Here is a 16,608-nt window from a genome sequence, read left to right as displayed (position 1 = left end):
CTAATATGAATTTACTGAATAAATCTTTGTGCGAAATGCAAGTACAACAGGGGTCAAAACATGGTAAAACTTTGATGGAAATAAGAGAAATTAAAACTGATCCAGTCTTCTTGATATTAGGCCCTATACCAGAATCTGTTCTACTTCCATGCAGTCCTTTTTAAAGTTAACGAGCAGAAACATTTCATGCTTCAAGGAAAGTTGTTTTAGATAAATGTGGGCCATAATCATGTAGTAAATTTGGGGGGGGGGGCTCAAATTGATGATGGTTGCAATCCATCAAGACCATCAACTGTTAGTGACATGGGGAAAAACAGAAACAATGGTGTTATATAGAATGCATTTACAGATAGAGATGGGTAACACTAAAATTCTGCAAAATCCAGAAACGTTGGCATCTTGCCATTGATGTGATTATATAAAAGTATCTGACAGATTTTTTTTAAATGTATACTTCCTTCCTACAAGCAATAACCTTAACCTGATGCATAACCTACCACCAGGGAATAACTGACTGTCAAGAGCAAACTTCAACCTAAAATTTTTCCTGAGAGCCAAATAGCCAATGAAAAATGATGTTTCTAACACAACTAGGCAGTATGTTATCAGATGATCACCTGGAAGTTGGTGTTTTCGGATGTATTCAGAAATAGCTATCAAAATGTGCTTCCTACTCAAACTTCAGGTGAAAACGACAAAAACCTCCTGGGATTAATGTGTTAAAACAAAGCATAAGAATAGTATCCACTTGACCAGAGAAGTCAATAGCAGTTCATAGTAGAAGAAGTTTATGCACCCCAACCCCAAATTAATACCTGAAATTTTTATGTCCGAAGGTCATTTTTGACACCATGTGATGCTCACAGTGCAAACAGGTAGATGTAACTGAAAATAGTTGTCATCCAAGCTGTTCTTTAGATAATGTACTTGCCCCAAACCCATGTGTTTACTGCTATGGGAGGCTAGCTCTTATTCCTAGCCGACTATTGGTATTTCACTATCAACATACTGCAGAGTAGCTATGGAAGGTGTACATGCCTGACATCAATTTCAAGAACAACATAAGCCCAAAACACCAAGTTCACAAATATATCCATATCTTTAAATAGTAAACAACAATAGCTGAAAAGGTCACACCATGGCCTTAAGTTAAGAAATTTGCCAGAGGCCAATTTACGAAACTGGACCCTGCCATCTAAATATCATACACATGAAATGGATGAAAATGATCCCAAAACAATATATCATATCCTGGAGGAAAAGCTCGTTCTCGTGTTCGGACATACTTCAGATTTTGCAAAACACAGGAGGGTCTACTGACAAAAGAGAATTTAGTTAAGTCAAAGGTTAAGAATTCTAGTCTCACATTTTTTAAATCATTATGCGACTTTGCTATTAAACTGTCAAGTTAATAAATGTAAACATTTGGTATTTTGTTTCAGTTTAAATGTAAAATGTGAATGATTGGTTCATTGTTAGTGCAATAACCAGTATTCTGAAAAATGACATGATCTGTACTAGTCAAACCTTTGATTTAGTTTAATGTGGATACCTTTTTAGTCAAGTCTTAAGAATTTTAGCTTTATATGTTCTGTCTTTACATAATTACATGATTTTGCTGATAGTTTGTTTTGTTAATAAATGTGAAAGTTTTTTTAATTGGTGGTTTTTTTTTGTTTAAACCTAAACTGCTTTGATTGTAGTATTGGTAAATAATGACAATCAAGAAAAGCACGTCCCTCTATACTTTAAACAATAGACAAATCACATATGAATAAAGTGTTCTGGGGTATTGCTACAGTCTTTCAGTTGCATAAAACTGATAAGCCAAAGAAAGTTGCTTTTGTAGAACAAAAACAACACAACGCAATACAAAATATATATATATATATATATATATATATATATATATATATATATATATATATATATATATATATATATATATATAAAGAGATTGCACCTGTACATTTATTAACATTTTAAACTCTTGAACAATGATATAACTCTGTAACAAAAATTCAAATTTACTTGTAGTAACTGATTATAATCAATCATCACTAAGCTGTGTGCAACCGATGATCGATTATGAACTTCTAACAGATTCCCATTACTAACCTCCACCCCTTACACTCATCCGATCCACCCACTTAAACACTACCTACTAACAAGCAAGTAAAGTGAACTTTTGGCCATTTTTCATCACTTTTCCATGACAACTGTTGTCCCCTGGATATTTATTTATGATTTGTGTGATTTATATTTTTAACACAACTTTAACAATTTTCCAGTCACATCACTACGATGTCTGCAGTGCGGCAGTTTAAAGTGATGTCTAGCACTGGGGCATCATGTCATGATGTCCCTCCCAGTCACATTATCCTGACACCAGGCCAACCAGTCCTAACACTAACCTCTTAATGCTGAGCACCTAGCAAGGCAGCTGTTTGTACCATTTTTAGAAGTCTTTGGTATGACTGCCGGGGTTTGAACCCACGACTTCCCGCATCTGGTGCAGAAGCTCCAACCACTAGACCACCAGAGCGGTCTTATTTATATTTATGATTTTCCATGACTGGGAATCATTTTTAAATAACAGACTTTATCTGACTGTCTGTACTCTTTAATGCCATTGCTGCAGTCACCACAGTATAACTGCTTCTGTACTTCACATTTTTTAAGTTAATTTGGAAGACCTGAGAAATATCATTTCTATGCCACAGCAGTAGGGGACATTCTCTTGGCATCTTAATTTCTTCAAATAAGGAACTGAAAATCATCAAAATTAAAAACACAAAACATTTTCTTGGAAGTCATGACAAGATGACATGATGTGCAATTAGGAATATCATATAAGGCTGCAAAATTTAATGAACTTGTACAATGTAAAACTGAAATGATGCGAATTAATCAAACTGATTTGAAACTTAACCTGTTCTTTGAAATGTACATTGGGCTTACAACTATTTATATATAAGCCACTGACAATATACATGACTTGTAAACCTAAATGGTGCTTCTAACAATAAACTTTTACTTGTCCAAAGCTTTGCTGATGAACATTCATTTTCCAAAGTAAATAAATTAGTTTGAAGAAAGTTTTCTCAACATTTTCTGCAAATCAACTAGATGCATAATGTGCATTATAACCAATTCTTATCAAATTAAAGGTTTATGGAAGGTAAGCTACATCTGACTTAATAATCACCCATGCTTTAGGAAAAGAAGGAACAGAAAAATCCTACAAAACACAATCCAGTTAAGCAAAGATGGAGATAAATCATATATTGGAATAGGTAGTTCCAGCCTAACTGATAGACATGTTTCTAAGGTTAATGGGATATATCATATATTGGAATAGGTAGTTCCAGCCTAACTGATAGACATGTTTCCAAGGTTAATGAGCAGGCAGTAAACGGTTTACATTCGTAAATTTTGCACCTTCAGTAACACATCTGGTTATATGGGAGTTACCGTCCATGGGTGTGTGGGTGTGTATGTGTGTGTGTATGCATGTATATATATATATATATATATATATATATATATATATATATATATATATATATATATATATATATAGTAAGCTAGTTAATTAGCATTCCAGAGGAAGTCAATATATAAAAACTCAAAACATCAAAATTGGTTTTCTAAGAGAACTTTCAACAAAAAAAAAGTAAAAATAGAAAAGTTTAAAACAAAAATTTAATGAATGGTATACAATTTCTGCCTTTTGAAAGAAAGCTTAAAAAAAGATATTTACCCCAGCTATTGGACAAGTTCTGCTGATTACTGCTGGAATGGATGTGAGATTATTTTCAACAACCCTTATATACAGTCAAACCCGGTTATCTCGATTACGTCGGGGGGTGTCAACAAATTGTCAACCTAACCAAGTCCCAAGATATCAGGGTCTAGTTGTCAAACCTACTGATTAATAATGATTATGTATCTTAAGTATCAAAAATGTGGTGTTTTGTTTTTAAAAAAAACCAAATGGTATTTCTAAGGCATAATGAAAATAATAGTTTAATGGTGGTCTTTTAAATGAGGTTAAGTAATAAGTCACGTTTTTACAACACTTAAGTTCAGTGATTTAAAGTTGTTTTTCTTTCCCTGTGAATAGCCTTATACCTTTAGTAGCCTCAATAGTTTTCTCACACTAACCAAAATCTAGGCCAATTCAGGTACATGTACATGTAGGACTGTACTTTTAAAATAAAAAAAATAAAAATTTTCTTTTGTCTGTGTTGACTTTAACTAGTAGCAAAATGTAATTGACCAAAATTGTGTGTAAAAATCGATCACTTCTGTTGATTATCAAAGGTTCCTTTACACCAGTATGCCTGTTTTTGCAGATAACTGGCAGCCTCGCTGATTTGACCTATTCTGTCGATTCTTGCCCTCAATCTGGTTTCAATTATAGCCAAAGCACTAAGCATGTTTAATTACCGTGTAAATAACACTGCATAGCCATGTGGTTGTTGTGACAATGAACATCGTAATTAAAACAAGAATGAATTGTTGATTTAGCGGTGTTTATTGATAATGGAATATAGTAGGCTCGTAATACATGAGGATTATCACAATCGTCAGGTAACTCAAAATACCGTCTTTTTTCTCTTTGCAAAAGCTACAAATAAAAACCGCCCTGAATAAAAGAACGATCTTGTACATGGACAATTTTTTTCATCTCTCACTCTCTCTCGTGCGCACACATACAAACGCGCGCGCTCACAATATATCTGATTTTAGTTTAGTTTAAACCATATTTGTTTTAATTATGATATCCATTGCAACAAGAGCCACATGGCTGTGCATGCTATGATTATTCCTTCCAGTTGAAAAGATTGATCAAAATATACCGAACTCATTAAAATGTGCCCGTACTCTAGCAATGAAAACAATGCCCATGGCTAAATTCATTATTTACATCTAGAGAAGGGAGTGGGCATCATTTCCTGTTGTACTTAATCCCATTGATATTAAAAACGGGTAGAGTAATTGATGTGGATTAATGATAAAGAACAATGGGGTACTGGCAATATGGTAACTAGTATCGGTAGCTAAAGCCAATATCAAGGTCTAAACAATTGCGGCAACTGGCTTTGATTGTTGTTGGAAACCAAAGACCAATTTATCAACAACCGGTATAATCAAAGAGAGACACTGAATCGTCAGCTGGTTACGAATGAATATAGGTGAAGTGTTGACATTACAATTAGCTTTAAACTGAATTGCGAAACTAAAAATCGTGGATCACTGATGATCTATGAGTACTGGTAGTCCATCTATATATCTGATTTTAGTGTAGTTTAAACCTAATTTATTTGAGAAACTTTGTCAAATACAATTAGAAACATATGATTTGGTGGATTCAGTAGAATGCATGATCTACATTATTTTATAAATAATCATAGAACGGTCGAGTTAATATGGATTACATCCCTTTGTAGGATCAACTGGATCAATCAAAAAGCTATGCCGGTAACTGCTCACGTGTGTCCAACATTATACTGGAAAATCAAATATTAATGAACCAGTTATTTCATATCTTTTTTTTTAGGAACAAACAATATGCTTTGAATTAGTACAGTACACTATAGAGTATAGACCATAAGTGTGCTATGCGGCCCGGTGAAGTTTTTACCGGTACGGTAAATTGTTTTCTTTTATTTTATGTTTGAGAAATAAGAAAAAACACGCAGAATGCAAAATAAATAATGACAAAACTTACAAATATAAATGCAGTCATATTAGTTTATGATAATTTATTGACATAGTAATTTAACATGAATTTGTACTTCTATGTGACCTGTTTTCGATTATGCCGATTATAGAGCAATGTCAATAGCATACCGGATACTGTAATCCATATATAAGTCGATGCAATTTCAATGACACAATCCATATATAAGTTGATTCAGAGTATAAGACGAAGACCGAACTTTCAAGTATCAACTTATACGCCGGAAAATACGGTACCAATTAACTTTTTTTTAAACACTACAAAAAAACAAACAACCAAAGTTGTTAATTGTGCATGGATTATGTTAGTGGCTGACTGTGACAATGGGAATGGGATTACACTATAGTTTGTTCCACAAAGCATGATCAATTTCATCCTATTTGTAATTGTGTCACTAAATGTAGCTAAAAGTACCTAATTTGTTTGAAATATATAGTGTAAAACGCATTAGGTATTTTTAACTACATTTATTGATGTTGACCTGCTAATTTATCGAGTTACAGATAATATAAAATATGTGATGCTGTGTGGAACAAACCATATTGTTGTGGTGCTGACATGTGACGCTGTCCATTAAGAACGTAGCTCCTGTAAAGGTCAGAAATTCATTCATTCAATTTCTTTACTCTCAAGTATTGTTTAGAACATAATTTTCTCCATTCTATGCAAGTCATAAACCATGTATTGATGAGATTGGTTGATTAGCATTTGTACTGGTAAAATTTGGTGTTGTACTGACTATTTCAATCCTTGCCGGTGTAGCTGAAACGCCGGATCATTTGTTGTAAAATTTCTCCGATATGGACACTGAAAGCTGCATTTCGTCGAATTAAGCAGATCCACGTCACTTTGAACCAAAACTTATGCCCAACATAACAGGGTTATCGACTTAACAAAGGTTGAGATAAGCAGGGAAAATTAGCATAATAAACAAGGATTTTTTTGGACCAGATGAAAAGACTCGACATACATGGGTTCTTGAGATAACTGTGGACGCGATAAGTGGGTCTGACTGTATTCTAGAATTATCAGACATTTGAAAGAATCTGTACAACACAATTATGCAGTTAGCTGTTTGAAACTTACCTATTTCAACTGGAAGTGAAGTGAGATTATTTTCTCCAGCACCAAGATATTCTAAATTATTTAGACATCTGAAAATTACAAGAGGACAAAATTACTTGATATTGGATTGAAGCCATTTTCCATCATGATCCACCATGTTGAAACAAGTGTTCAATTAGTGTTCAAACATGTGTTCTTAAGATAATAATAATAAAAAGTATTTCCAAAACTTTTACTCGAGAGACATGGTTGTCATATGATATAACAGAACTAGATTTAGCATTTATAAACCATATATGCCCCAACAGTTTTTGTGTAAAAAACATTAGCAAATGTATAAAACATTAACATTTGCTTTAATTGCCTGAAAATCAACTTAAATTATTTACATATGCATACAATCATGCATATCAAATTTCATTGTCTACCTAAGTGGTTCTTACTTACAAATGCTACCAAGGTTTTGTTGTATTTAAAGAAAGCCATATATCATTTAAATTTCAATTTTAGTGCTGTTAAAATTACCTAAATAACTTTAAAAATTTATATCAACATCTTCCATTTCTTTCTGCTTCATAAGTGCAACCCATGAAAATAACTGAATTCACATTGCATAATTGGAATGAAACAGCCAATGATATTTGCCCTGGATAAATGCATGTGCCCAACTAGATAAGGTATAAATTCTATAACTAATTAAGCTTTAGTAATTGAGGGTACAAAGACAAACTTACATAAAACACCAGAAAAAAACTCACCCAATAGCTCTTGGCAAGCATGACAACTGATTTGACTGGACAACAAGTCGCTTCAACTCTCGCAGATTACCTAGGAAAAAATAATTGATTACTGCTGCAGTTATCATTATGTTTATTATGGTAGGGATTTCAGTCTTGACAATGATATATTTTTCAAACATAATAATTTTATAGTTTTGGGGAGTAATTCAAATTTTAATTAACATAAACTTACCTGCTATTATTACTTTTCTATCTCTTTTATGGAGCTAGTCTCCAGTCCAAGGTGAATATTTCCTTCTCCAACTAGTGGTTGGAGGTATAAAACAAAAATAACATGGTCTTTGTCCAAAGCCTTAATCACTTCCATGATTGGGAATCACCCTTCTCTGACTTGAACCAAGACTTAAAAGGACATTAGAGTGGCAGGGAAGAATAAATTGGTAATGACAGCAGACAAAGTACTGCATAATCACAGTCACTTTTACAGCAATCCCCCAAACTATATTTTAAAAGCATTACTAAGGGTTACTTCTCTTATTCAGGAGGCTGGTGACCCCATGACTAAAGTATATATCAACATGCACATGTCAGTGCTTTACTATATCAAATAAAATATTAACTGTTCTAAATTTAACATTGAAGTCTTATTGCGATTGTGGTGTGATCTACACTGTTTATTGTAATCACGCAACTTCCATCCAAAAATATATCAATTGCTATGGATTTTTATAATAACAGCCTGACACTAAACTGGGCCATAAAAAGTGAACATTGGGTCTATCATTACAAGTCTAGTATTTAGTCCAGTGATTGGTATCCATCACCCTGCTCAATGACCTTTGCCTGGTACCTGGTAAATGTTCGGTCAGACAATGAAGATTACTGTGAGAATGTCCTATGCTAGGAACTTAACGTGATTGATGATCTTGACTTCTTTGACATGTGAGCAGAAGACTGCACTTTATGTACCCTGAAAAGACAGATCATTCTCTGGAGAGCAAGTGACTTGTCCTTTGATCACAACTCAAAATGTCATATGCGCAACTTCCTTTGCCTTGATCCCTCCTGAGATCAGCATGTTCGTGACTTCCTTAACCAGCAAGTGCCCTGAACTCCCCCCAGAATTTGTGTTGTCAACTTAATTCAACTGTCATTTTTGTTCTTGACCTCCAATTACTAATTGAAGGAAGGAATATACACCTTGGCAAAGAGATAGCAAAGTAATAGCAGTATGTAATATACAAGTATTACTATCTAAACCGATTGTTTCTGTTGAATGCAGCCACTGATGTAGATAATAATATAACAATGTTTCTGTCAAATACAGCCACCAATGTGGATGACAATATAACAATGTTTCTGTCAAAAACAGCCACCGATGTAGATGATAATATAACAATGTTACTGTCGAATGCAGCCACAGATGTAGATGATAATGTAACAATGTTACTGTCGAATGCAGCCACTAATGTAGATGATAATATAGCAATGTTACTGTTGAATGCAGCCACTGATGTAGATGATAATATAACAATGTTACTGTTGAATGCAGCCGCTGATGTAATGATAATATAGCAATGTTACTGCTGAATGCAGCCACTGATGTAGATGACAATAAAACAATGTTACTGTTGAATGCAGCCACTGATGTAGATGATAATATAGCAATGTTAAAGTTAAATGCAGCCACTGATGTAGATGATAATACAACTTTACTGTCGAATGCAGCCACTGATGTAGATGATAATATAGCAATGTTAATGTTGAATGCAGCCACCGATGTAGATAATATAACAATGTTACTGTTCAATGCAGCCACTGATGTAGATGATAATATAGCAATGTTAAAGTTAAATGCAGCCACTGATGTAGATGATAATATAGCAATGTTAAAGTTAAATGCAGCCACTGATGTAGATGATAATATAGCAATGTTACAGTTGAATGCAGCCACTGATGTAGATGATAGTATAATAATGCTTCTGTTGAATGCAGCCACCGATGTAGATGATAATATAGCAATGTTACAGTTGAATGCAGCCACTGATGTAGATGATAATATAACAATGTTACTGTTGAATGCAGCCACTGATGTAGATGATAATATAGCAATGTTACAGTTGAATACAGCCATTGATGTATATGATAATATAACAATGTTACAGTTGAATACAGCCATTGATGTATATGATAATATAACAATGTTACAGTTGAATACAGCCATTGATGTATATGATAATATAACAATGTTACAGTTGAATGCAGCCACTGATGTAGATGATAATATAGCAATGTTACAGTTGAATGCAGCCACTGATGTAGATGATAGTATAACAATGTTTCTGTTGAATGCAGCCACTGCATACATGCCATCCCCTGGCAAGGAAAAAGTGTAATCTAAGTGGACAAAAAGAGTAATCTGAGCAGAAAAAGAGTATTAAATCCACATATAACATGATAAAAATTCAATGAGCACATGTACAAAATGACTTATTTATTCTCTGGACTTTTAAAATCAATTACTGCTTCAAGGTGTCATATATAACACTTTGAGCTTTAAAAAGCAACAGACTCATATTACATTTCAAAACACTTTGTACCAGCTGAGACTCTGAATGTTTTGCACACCAGAAGATTACTAAGTGCTGGGTAATGGAGCCTGGATCTGAATTCAGTTTTATTTTTGTTAACAATACAGAACAATTTCTGACAGCATTTGAATGGTAAAGAACCAATATTCCTCTCATAACCTGACAAAGAGGAAATTTATATCTTCCAATTATTGGGTCTTTTAGCTGGGAAATAAGATCACGAAGAAAATCAACTCTGTCCGCATGAAGTACATTGTCAGGTAGAGTGCCAACCTGATACTTCAGGAGTTCTTCTAATTTATCAGCAGCCTTTCCTGCAGCATGGTGCATCATATGACAGAGACAACCTGATATGTACAATGGTGGAGACATTTTTCAAAATATAGAGTGCAACTCCTTTATGAATTCCAGTCATCACTGATGCAGTATCAGCTCAAATCTCTATATAGTTCTGCCAACTTATGTTTATTCAAAGCATTATCAAGCAAACAGAAAAATGTTTTCTCCAGTGGAATCTACTGTTAATTCTGGTAATGAAAGAAGAGCACTCTGACTTTTCCCTTTTCATTGTCAAAGTCTCTTACACAGAGACTGTGTACAACTTTTTGTCATCATAATCACCACTCCTGTCTGTTGCAATATTGAACGGCCCAATTTTCATGCCTGCCATTTTAAGTGAAGTATCTTCTGCTAAGCACCTAACAATATCAGATGATTTTGCTCTTGAACATGCATATTTTCTGCAATTTTGGAATCAGGAAATATCGATTTGAACAAAGGACCAATGTAGTCTTTTACCGCTAGGGATTGCCAGTGTTCTATTAAGAACTTGGTATATAACACCTCTTCATTTATAAACTTTGTGCCCACAGTTGAATTCTGCTGTAAAAAAAAGAAGTTACCTTAGTATTGGAGTTAGTAAAATGAGCTAATTCAAGGTTTCTTTGTTTTACCACCATGACCAATATTAAAATCCTTTCCACACAGACTGCAAGGGGCATGAAGCTGCCCTAGAATGGAATGCTGAATTGTGTAATTCATGTATTTATCTCTGAATCAGTTTTTTGCCTTTTCCTAATCCATCTGTGAAATTATTTAAAAACATTTTTGCTCTAACACACGCATCGACTTGAATAAATCTGACTTGACTTTTAGTACCAAGAACCTATAGACTGGTTCTGTACCAGATATGAATTAGAACAAAGAATCTGCGAGGAAAAATTTAAAAGTTAGAAAACCTGTCTGTTCTCTCCTAACTAAGCCATACAGCTGCTATAAACAGAAACCGAGGTCAAAAGTTTGAAAGTAGAAACCAGTATGTTTCTTGGAAATAGGGCAGCTGCTATAAATAGAACATAATACTGTGAGGAAAGTCCATGCAAGTCTATGGACAAGAGTACTCTTATGTCGTGGTTACAAAGAAGCTGTCTGTTCTAGAATATGGTCTGTGGGATTAATGAGATGTTAAGAAAAAATTAGAAAAACAAATTATTAATTTTATTTTTGAGGGGGATATACAGAAAATGCCTAATCCAAATACATTTACGTATATGACGTAATTTAGTGGAAAAAAGCATAATGATTACGCCAAAAGCATAAAGTTGGCATGTATGCCATTGATGTAGATGATAAATATAACACTGTTACTGTTGAATGCAACCACTGATATAGATGATAATATAGCAATGTTACTGTTGAATGCAACCACTGATATAGATGATAATATAGTAATGTTACTGTTAAATGCAACCACTGATGTAGATGATAATATAGCAATGTTACTGTTGAATGCAACCACTGATATAGATGATAATATAGCAATGTTACTGTTGGATATAGATGATAATATAGCAATGTTACTGTTGAATGCAACCACTGATATAGATGATAATACAGCAATGTTTCTGTTGAATGCAGCCATTGATGTAGATGATATCATAACAATGCAGCCACTGATGTAGATGTATGACTTTCAGAAACTTTAATGAAGAATCTAAGCACTGTTGACGATGAATGATGACTCTGACACCGTTGTCACTAGAAAAGTAATACTCATGCCCAGCCATTCACAGTTGAGATGAAAAAGAATCATCTCAGTAAAAGCTGAACAATGAATGCCATTTGCTCTAAAAAAAATACGCTGTATACAGAGAAAATGAAATATCTCTAATTTGTTTCTTTATATTCTTTTCTGTAATAATGAAGTAATCCTGAAGAAGCAGGACTTAAATAATTTATAATTTTATAATTTCTATAACAACATAAAAATAATGTAACTATCACACGCTAAAATATAAAATTTAAATGCATAATACATTAAATATTGACTGATATAAAGTATGTATCAACTTACCTATTTCTTGTGGAAGAGATTCAAGTTTATTTTCTTCTAAATCAAGCACTCGTAATTTTTTCAAATTTCCAATACTTGGAGGTAACCTCTATAAAAATAAAAAAAAGTCTGTGTGTGACGAATTCAACCGTAACCTGTTTAAAAAATCAGGGTAACCTAACTGGTACATCAAGGTTTCCTCGCCAGCAAACCTAACAGTGACAAACCCTATCCCCACTTTCAACAACAAATCAAACCAAACACTGGAGGCAACTATGCTATTAAAACTCAAAAGTCAGTTGTTTCATTCCTCTGCTTCATCAGGCAATAAAAACTGGGACCTGTTAAAAATGAGGTTCAGGAATCCCAAAATGGTCAGAGTTGCCCAACATAGCCAACAAAATGAACACAATTTATACTATCAGTGACTACTAGCTAGGTTACAAAAAAAAACTTTACATATTTTCAAGGCATGTTGTCATTTTTTGGTCAGCAGAGCACCATTCCTTCGGCTTTTCAAAATACGAGGAAAAATGTCAGAAAACTCTACCACAGAATACAACCTAACAACAGCATTTAATGCCACTGTTTGTTATTTAAAATTATTAATTATATTTCCAGGAATTCATGTTTGTCTTTTTTTAAACTGCTGAAACCATCTAATATTTTTTTTTAACAATAACAAGATTTTCTAATTAGCCACTGTGTAGGCCATACTGGATACAAGATCAGCACCATTTTTATTTAGGATAAACCAGACATCATTTTGATAAAAGTAAATTTTTCACTAAATTCTGTTTCTTCAAGATTATTTAACCAATCACATTAACCTTAGGAAATTTTGAAAACTAATCATAAGTAGGTCCATATCACTAACATCCCAGAAAGATGAAAATTTAGTCAGTCCTATCTACATAATATACACTTATCATTGGGAAAAAAACACATGCATTGCCTCCCACTAAATTCATTCCCCAATCATAAAAACATTAGAAGAATAAACAGGTGGAAATGCATGTGTATACCAACTTTACCAGTCACTCTGTGATGATGTTAAAATGGTCTGGTGGTAGTTGGAACTGCTGTCAGTAGACCCATCTATTCAATTCTAGACCACACAGGTACGAAACTTGAGAAAGTTGACTGTGCATGCCAGCCAATGGCTTCTTTTATGTTTAAGATTGATACACTATTTTCGAAACACGATGCTTGCAGAGACAGCTCTATCTTGTAAGCCAGGTGTATTTATCTTCTGTGATCTAAAATTATGTTGTGCATATTAACCACTTAAGCCACGGTGAAAGGGCACCAGGGTTATATACTCTTTTCTGACTTTCCTGGAAAGGATGAGAAGTTGGACCCCATGATCCTTTTCTGTATGCTTCCAAAAGTACTTGAGAGGAAAAACCTATTATTGCATTGCTACCTCTCTCAACATATTGACCAAGAAGAGGTCAATGACAACTATGACTGAATGCTGATGGCAACCTATTCTTACCATCAAGTCCAGTCGCATCATTAGGACAACAGAAACCATCTGATCTGAAATGGAGATGGTTTTAGGTCCTCTGAAAGGGCATGCAACCCGCTCACCCTATATGACATAACTAGTGCTATCAGTAAACAAGTTTTTTATTATAGCATATTTTATTAGAGAAACAAGTGAAAGGAATGTAACATTTTAAGGTCAAAATGCGATAGATGGTCATGCCCAATATCATCTCCACCACGATGCCCATATGTGTCACAGATCATGGGGCAGTAGCCTTTAATGTTAACAGGGATTAACATCTCCCTGAAATGCCAGTTTAAATACTGATGCAGTCAATAGGATGATGCTGTTGACAATGCACATCCCTGAAAACCTGCTACCTTCTAACTCATGAGATTCTCTACATGTTGAAAAGAGCCAAGCTTGAACAAGAAGCCTATATGGGCTGGGATGAAACACTTGTGACTGTTGTGTCTGAGCAGGTGCTCTGGGAATCATTTTTAATTCTTACCAACCATTTCGTTTACTGTCTTCAGTACTATGATTACTATGATGACCGGGGGAGGGGGAACAAAACACTTTGGCCTCTCAGAAAAATAAACATGGGTAACACCTCTTACAGTAACAGTGTACCCAAAGGTTTAGAGCATCAGACATTGCATGGTGTTTGGCCCTGTTAATGATATTGGCAATCCAGGCCATGGTTTCCTGTGCATGGCCACTACCACATTTGTTTGTCAAGTTAAACAATTGCAAGGATGGAAGTTGGGACAATGTTTCATGCTGGAGCAATGGTAGCCTGGAACACATTCCTATTCATCTTGTAAAACAGTGGGATCATCTTGCTGTTCTTTGTCCAAAGTAGGACACTCAGTGAAAATTATCAACAAATGCATTTAATACCAGCATGATCAGAAAGACACTGGTAGCTGACGATCTTCAGAGTCCTGGAGCTGCCTGATTCCCAGAAATTTTATAACGGGCAGTCTGTAATTTCGTGTATAGGCCTGACTGGCAGATAGTGGCAGTGTGCTCTTGGAAATCAGTGAAATAAGATAATTTCTTCCACCACTTCAAATTAAAACTCCACCATTCTCACTGCAGTTGGGATTAGAGTGAACAAAAATTCATTAAAGTTATCCCCTCACTCACTGCAGAGGTTGTCCTCTTCTGGCAATGAATCCAAAGTCCCATAAACCATAAATGGCAACATAGATGAGGCAGTGTCACTATCCCTTTGACAAAATATTTCCCCTATGGATATAAATTGTAAACAAAACTGACTTGCCAGTCAGGTTGGGTGCTGGGCAAATCCCATAGGGTTTTGCCTTACTGTCAGTTATGGCACGTAAATGTGACTGATGGATGGCTGTACAGTCAGCTTGGCAACCAGCTAGATGGTTGACACATCAGCTGGCTAGACTGTCAGTTATGGCACTGCTTGCATGGAATGATTGACCAGCCATATCCTCATATAACTTTACATGCCACAGAAGAGCTGGCTGGTATGTGTCATAGCATGCTGAAGTGACAGATACCTGGACAGGATGGTCAACAGCAGAATCAATGGAGTACAGTGCATACATATAGTCATACTTATCTTCAAAACCTGCCATAAACCCCATGCACCCAACCTATCATACACCCCATGCACCCAGACTTATAGGTCTGAAGACCATGCTCAGGTATCGAGGTGTGGGGTATTTGCACCCACTAAACTGCCTAAAAATGGTTACTCACATTTCCATTATCTCTTTCTCATCACTAGCGCCAGCAACAAAAGGACAAAAATTAAAAATCACCCAAAACCAACATCTGCACTTCCAATGATGTCTGAGAAAATTGACTGGGTCAGCATCATCACCCCCACTTGCTTCTCCATTTCTAGCCACTAAGCTGTTTCTGTTCTTATCTACATCATCTGCTACATCTGGTGGTGGGGACCATCATGGCATCCCCCACTACACTCACAACTGATGAGTTCATAGCACTCTGTTGAGCATTTCCTGCAGTCTCTTTGCTATTCAGATTATTTTCTTACAACAGCAGACCAAACTCCCTGTGACATGACAAACAATGCAGGTGCATTTAGTAAATACCAGACACATCTTATCTTCACCAGTCTTAAACCTCTTGCACTTTGTGCACTACTGTCCAACTCAGTATTACAAGAACCACAAAAACATTCAGAAAATAACCAAACTATTGACCTGTACAAATAATCAACACCTGTTACTTAAACAATAGAAATATTACAAACAGTATGCACAAATAACTGCCAACAATGGGCATTAATAATACAGTATTGGACCAAAAAGTTGCAATAATTACATCCACAACCACCAAAAAAATTCAGACAGTTATTGTCCAAATAAAAAAAATAAAAAAATTGCAATGTGCAGCAAATATCTTTTTAAATAATACCATAACAATTTTGTTAATGAATGTCTGAAAAACTGAAAGATAATCCTGGATCAGATCAAGCTGAAACTTAAACTGGTAAACATCCACCTGATGGGTAGCCACCTAGTGGTGGCAAGAGGAATTAATGAGCATTTATTTTTCCTCCTTCATCTGTGTTATACAGAAAGAAAAGAGGGAATTGTTTTCTTTCTGGGAAGGTTGAATATGGGAGGTAG

At 34.9% G+C, this 16,608-nt stretch overlaps 1 protein-coding gene across 1 annotated transcript in view; it reads right to left on the bottom strand.

Moving 5' to 3' along the window:
- Positions 1-16,608, bottom strand: part of LOC149785518 (uncharacterized) — a 73,246-nt gene that overhangs the window by 18,147 nt on the left and 38,491 nt on the right. The window contains exons 14-16 of the mRNA XM_089979321.1: positions 12,499-12,586; positions 7,573-7,642; positions 6,836-6,903 (exon numbers count right to left, since the gene is read on the bottom strand). Coding sequence (XP_089835447.1) covers positions 6,836-6,903; positions 7,573-7,642; positions 12,499-12,586 — 226 coding nt within the window. The remainder of the gene's footprint in view (positions 1-6,835; positions 6,904-7,572; positions 7,643-12,498; positions 12,587-16,608) is intronic.

This window comes from Sinohyriopsis cumingii, chromosome 13 (genome assembly GCF_028554795.1).
Source record: "Sinohyriopsis cumingii isolate HCF-2022 chromosome 13, ASM2855479v2, whole genome shotgun sequence".
NCBI classification, from domain to species: Eukaryota; Metazoa; Mollusca; class Bivalvia; order Unionida; family Unionidae; genus Sinohyriopsis; species Sinohyriopsis cumingii.
The sequence above is the reverse complement of the archived record's forward strand: the minus strand, read 5'-3'. Positions and strand labels throughout refer to the sequence as shown.